The 5968-nt window shown below is 52.4% G+C and overlaps 1 protein-coding gene across 1 annotated transcript; it reads right to left on the bottom strand.

The window, feature by feature from the left end:
• Window positions 1–2508: 2508 nt before the first annotated feature.
• LOC113840670 (feather keratin Cos2-3-like) lies at window positions 2509–3766 on the bottom strand. The gene is made up of 2 exons (XM_072028926.1): window positions 3653–3766; window positions 2509–3277 (listed from the first exon to the last, which is right to left on the bottom strand). Exons 1-2 carry the CDS (start codon window positions 3749–3751, stop codon window positions 2951–2953), a joined length of 426 nt encoding a protein of 141 aa, XP_071885027.1. The 5' UTR covers window positions 3752–3766; the 3' UTR covers window positions 2509–2950.
• Between the last annotated feature and the right edge of the window lie 2202 nt (window positions 3767–5968).

The raw sequence follows: 5968 nt of genomic DNA, 5'->3' as shown, positions 1-5968 counted from the left end.
CTCAGCATGCACCGTGGGTATCTCATCCTCACTGCCTTCCTGGGGCAACTGCTGGGTAAGTGCTGGCTTTTAATCAAGACATAAATCTTCTTTTCCCAGGAAGCCCTCGTCAGCCTTACCACATTTATGTGAAAAAGAGATTATGAATCACAGGGAAAATGTTGGTAAATGTTGTCTCCTGTTTCTGGTTCTTGGACTGGTTATCTCACATTGCTGTTATTCTTCAAAATTTGGAATGAGGAGATGGAGAAGAGACCTCTCCTGCTTCTCTCGTCCTTTCAGTCCATCCCTTTTCTGCGTCTCTCTTCTGGTCCGCCTACTGTAACCAGAGAAGATTTCATCAGTCTCTGCCGTCCCTCATTTCTCCCTTTCCTATAGAAACAGACAGATTGTGTCCAAGTGGATACAGGGACATGAAAGCTCTCCTCCCATGGACATTACCAGGGTGTCCAGTCTGTCTTCTGCCTGATGTGTGAGGCAGGAAGAGCAGGCACACAGTACAGCTCTCCTCAGGGTCCGCTCTGGCCAGGGAGCTCTGAGCTCTGCCCCCAAACCACCTTGCTGTGCCCCAGCCCTGGGGACCTTTCAGCCCAGTAAAGGACAGGGGGCCTTATCTCCCACAGGTCTGAATTCACTCCTGTTTGGCTGTCTGGAGATTTCCCCACAGAACTGCTGAACTTCTCTTTCTTCCAGAAACCATGGGGCAGTTGTCCGTCATCCAGCAAGAAGGACAAGTCACTGTGGAGCAGGGAAACACCTTCCAGACCCATTGCACGTACCAGAGCTCCACACCTGATGCCTGGCTCTGGTACCAGCAGAAGAAGGGACAAGCCCCTCAACGGATTTCCTATCAAGCAGGAGCAGGCACCAAGCAGAGTGACCGTCTCACCACGGAGCTGAACACTGAGAGGAAATCCAGTGTTCTGCGGCTGAAGGAAGTCGAGCTTTCTGACAGCGCCTTGTACTTCTGTGCTGTGAGTGACACCCTGGTGCAGGAAGGTGCCCTGGCTGTGCAACAACTCTGGATGTGGAGGGGACTTGTTCTCCAGAAGGATTCTGTCATTTCCAAGACAATTGTGAATCTCCAAATTGTGAATATGCTCCTCCATCTCAGACTTCAGTGTTAGCCAGGAGATAATTCTGGCTCAGAAGCACCTATTGATTATTGCTCTAACCCAAGCAATGGATGTGTTATGCGTAGAAAGTCTCGGTCCCAGCATGAGGGCTGGGCCGGGGCTAATACCTGATAGGCCAGACTCCAGAGAGGCCTGGATGAAGGCTCCATCCAGAGATGGCCCTGCACCACCTAAGAGGCTGGCTAGGCCAGGCTGACAAGATTTGGCCAGCCCAGGCACAGGCACACAGGCAGCAGAGCTGGGGCAATGCCATGCTAGGCCTGAGCATGAGCAGAGTCTTTGGACTAGGGGCAAGACTCTTTGTGAAAGTAAATTACCCCCACACCACAGGGCCCCGAGGTGTGCTACTGTGGGAAGGCCCTCACCTGGGTGTGGAGAGCAGTGGGGCTACATGGAGCACAAGGGCCACTTCATCCTCATGGCTCTGGGAATGACAGAGGAGCTTGGTGCCTGGGAGAAGATCCCCCAGCGTGTGCCCTGTGGTTGGGCTGGTGCATACCCTGTGACATTCAGGGCCCATACACAGATCTTGCTGAGTGCACAATCAGGTCCCATTCTCACTGCTATGTCTCAGCAGAGACTCTGGGATCCCTGCCCCCATGGAATGTCTTTTCTGGAGCATGGTGCAATTGTGCCACCTATGGGGTCTCTGAGTTCCAGGGCCTGATGAAAGCTGATCCATGCTTGGGGAAAAGAAAGCAAGACCGAGCAGCCATGAGTGTTTGGGCATTGGTCCCTGCCCTGGGCCTGCCTTCATGAAAAAGGAATTGAGTTCACAGGGCCTGGGGACTCCAGTGTGTGGCCTGATGGGACTGGTACCAGTACGAACCTGTGGATCCCCTCAGCCCTATGCATCTTGGCAACAGCTGGGCCATGCCAGACGCTGTGCTGTAGTGTGATGGGGATGCACAGGGAAGCTGTTCCTGCTCTCCATGCCCAGACATGATGCCAATGATTAGGTGGTGGAGGAAATGTGAAAGTCGATGAGGGACAGAGGGCCATCACCAAGACAATTACCCATTCCCAGTTTCTGCAGTCCTTTGGGATCATATTGGTCTCAGCCTCCACCCCCAGCACAGCTCCACCCAAAGCAAGACAAACACTCTTCCCCAAGAGCCGGGGCCTACAATGTCAACAGCGCTTGTCTAGGCGGAGATGCCACAAGTCACGGACTGGTGGCTATTGGCTGTGATGGAACTAGGGATGTCTTCCTCACCTTCAAGAGACACTGCCTGAAAGAGGAATTGCTGCAGTATGCCCCACCCTCCAGTGCCTAGAGGAATGAGGCAGTGCCCCCAGCCTATTCCCACTAAGGAATGGTTTTCTCCCTTGGCCATCAGTATCTAGATGAAAAGACCACACAGGGACACACTCAGGGTTGCTGCAAATGTTTATCAAGGCTCAGGAGGGAAAGGAGGTGACTCCAAGAGGAGGCCCCAAGATCGTAGCAAGCAGGAGCAGACAAAAATCTGTTCAGCTTTTCCAATGGCAGACTTGCAACAGGGCATCAATCTACCTGGCCCACATGGGGAGAGGGTCTACCAGGTCTCTCCAGACTGGTTTCTGGGGGCCTCACACAAAGGAGAGGGCAAGAAAGCAAAGAAAGAAAAAGAGCGTGTAGAAAACAGGATAGGAAGACATTGGTCATGTTATCATAGACTCCGGGCTGGCCCCTTCCTATCTGTCTTTACAGGAAAGCCAGAGATGGTCAGGTCCTCTTAGAACAACAACATGAGGTCTCTTCTTCCATCCATTTTGGCCAGCAGCATGTTGTGAGTTCCTGGGGTCCTGGTCTGGGGCACTGTCTGGCATCTTTAGCAGGGGCGGCACCTGCTGCCACAGTAGCGGCTGGTAATGCAGGAGAGGTCACAGCACCCAGAGTTGATGGGGACTCCGTCACAGCTGAGGATGCTGCCAACGGCAGCAGAGGTGGAGGATCCCACAGCCGTGTTCTGCGGGAAGGAGCTGAGGATGGGGCCGGGCAGGGTCACCACCACGGGAGAGGGCTGGATGACAATGGTGGAGTTCTGGCACTGCCTGACGCAGGGCTCGTTGCAGCTGCTGGCCAGCGGGGTCGGGCCACAGGGCTGGCATGGCCGGCACTGGTCGTAGCAGGACATGTCTGGGGGCAGGAGGTGCACCTGGGAGAGAGGGCAGATAGGAAGTTTAACATGGAAATGCATGAGGAGCAGCCTGCTACCAGACCCTAACAGATCCAAGGCACAGGCAGTACTGTGAGCTGGAGGCTGTGCAGGGATGTGCGAGGCATTCTTGGCTGCATCCTGACAGGGCCCAAAAAGAGCCACCACAGCCAGGATACACCCTAGGCTCCAGCACAGGAGCCATCACACCAAAGGCCCAATCTTCCTCCATGACAAACCTTCTACCTCTTGACTCTCCCACAATCAGCAGTCCCAAGATTTGGCAGGGCACACAGCTGAGAGTAGCTGAAAGGTCCAAGGAACTGAGTCCTCCTGTGGGAGAATGAGGGGGACAAGAAGGGGCTTCACACTCACCTGGTTCCCAACAAGAAGAAGGCCAGAGAAGTGGATGAGAGAGCGTGGAGCTGGGCTGGCTTTTATAGTGGGCCTTAGCTGCCCCATGTCCAGAGGCATCCCTTGAAGCAGGGACTATTTTCTGACAAGCTGCTCTTGAATGCAAAACATCCCACCTAATGATACGGGATGTGTGTTGCCTTCCTGTGATGCTGCTTTTCATTTCCTGCTTTATGTCCTTTCCCCAGAGAAGGCAACTTCTGAGTGGCAGGTAGGGAGGCCCAAGTATTTCCAGGCAACACATGTCAGTGTGGGCAGAAGACTCAGCTCACGTGCTGGAAGAGTCCAGTAAAGGCAAATGTTTTCAGTCAGGGTGACTCCCTAGGGACTCTCTGGGGCCCTTTTGATTACAGGTGACCCAGCTCCTGCCTGTGACCCTAACCCTGCTGACACTGCCCTCAGGGAAAACCTGCTGGCCTGTTTTGCCTCCTCCTGCTCTGACCCAGGGGTGTCTGTAAAGGGGGAGAGGTTGTGCAGGGCCCTTTCTGGATCACAAAAGAAAGGCCCAACAGGTCAGTGGCTGTTTTAGTTAGAAGGAATAAGAAGATGAATGTACACAGAAAGGAATGCTTTCATGTGCAGGTGATCCTGCCTTCTACCAGCATCGGACAGAGCCAGGTGGATTTTCCCAAGACACACAGTGCAGATCCTGTCCATAGAGAATTCCTTCTTCACTCCCATAACTTGATGCCTTTCATTTTTTGCTTCAAAAATAAATGAATAAAATCATACACCAACTCCTTACATGACGCAAGCTTATTTCTGTCATGACACCCACCAGTGATCAGTCGGGGCACTCCAGCACTTTCCTTGCCACTGCTACTCAGGCTAACAAATAGGATTCTCAGGCCTTAAGTTCAAGGCCCAAGAAAGCTGACATTCTCTTGTCAAGAGCCCTGGCTCCAGCGCCCAGAGCTCCTGGCTCCAGTTTACCTCCCCTCTCTACCACGTCAAACCATGTGCTTTGCTCAAATGCTGTCCAGAATCTTTGCTGTACACTGTGTCACGTTCATGCACATGTTCCTCCCTTGTGGGCACTTGCCTGTATTGGGGCTATGTGGGACAGACTCAGCATTCCCCACAGCAGCCCCTAGAGTGCTGTGCTCTGCACTTGGAGCTAGAACAGCATTGCCATCACACCAACGTTGGGGCTATAGTGGAGCAGTGCTGACACAGCATCAAGACTCTCTCCAAGCCCCACAAAGCCAGCAGGTATGCACGTGAGCACGAGGTTGGGAGGGGACATCACCAGGGCACCTGACCTAAACCAACCAAAGGGATATTCCGTACTGGATGATGTCACACTCAGCAGGAAAGATGTGAAAGGGGAAGGAAAAAACGGGGTGGGCATACTAAGTCAGTGCTTCCAAAGACTTCAACGAACATCACTTGCTGATGGGAAGTGGAGTATAATTTTCTCTCAATTTGTTTCCAAACACCCTTCGTTCTTTAGTTTCATAATTATTCTTCCTTTTTCATTTAATTATATTATCCCTGTCTACACTTGTAAGTCCTTTAGCTTAAATCACATTCTCTCCCAACATCTTGCTTTCAGCAGGGGGTGTGAGAGAGCTGTGTGGTGGATGTTTAGTGGGCAAGAAGAGAGCAAGAAGGAACCTGAGAACAGCTGAACAATCATAGAACAAAATAGCCCAGAAGTGCCCACAGCACATATGTTGAAATGCAGCCTTCTGTATCTGAAGCCCTCTTTCTCCTGACCCTAAGAAGTTCATTGCTAATGTCAGTCCCAAACAAGGATGGGCCCACAACAGTTTGGATCCTTTCTTTAATTCTGTACCACAGGATTCAGAGTGTAAGAGCATGGTGGCAGTCACCCCTCCCTGCCTCTCCAGGCCAGGACACAGCTGCACTCCCCATGGCTAGAGAGTTCAAAAGGATGGCATTAGCTTTATGCACAAGGAGAAAGGCTGAGAAATCCTGCCATCTTTGTGCAGGCCCAGCCCTGCGTGGATCTGCTGCCGGTGCAGTGTCAGTGGTGTGTGGGGTGGGACAGAGGTCCCCCATGGGGAAACCAATGCCACACATACATCTGTGACTCATGGGCCTGGTGCTGAGTCATGCAGGGCCTGAAACCTTGGGCAGAAGTGGTACTGAACCAGAGGAACATGGGTCCTGGTGTTGCTGTGCTGTGGGAGGAGGGAAAGACCCCGTGGGTGCAACACAGAAAGCCAAACAGACGTGTATTGTCTACTCCCACTTCACAGGGGGATTCAAAGGAAACAGAGCTGAACTTTGGAGATGAAGCATACTTAGTCT

The sequence above is a fragment of the Anas platyrhynchos genome, chromosome 28 (genome assembly GCF_047663525.1).
Source record: "Anas platyrhynchos isolate ZD024472 breed Pekin duck chromosome 28, IASCAAS_PekinDuck_T2T, whole genome shotgun sequence".
Classification (NCBI taxonomy): domain Eukaryota; kingdom Metazoa; phylum Chordata; class Aves; order Anseriformes; family Anatidae; genus Anas; species Anas platyrhynchos.
This window is presented reverse-complemented; position numbering and strand designations above follow the sequence as displayed.

What these genes read in the sequence shown, in the direction of transcription:
- LOC113840670 (XM_072028926.1), bottom strand. Translation starts at nt 3,751, where the DNA reads ATGCCTCTGGACATGGGGCAGCTAAGGCCCACTATAAAAGCCAGCCCA. An exon ending in TTCTTCTTGTTGGGAACCAG is followed by an intron (nt 3,278 to 3,652) that starts GTGAGTGTGAAG and finishes CCTCTCTCCCAG; the next exon opens with GTGCACCTCCTGCCCCCAGA.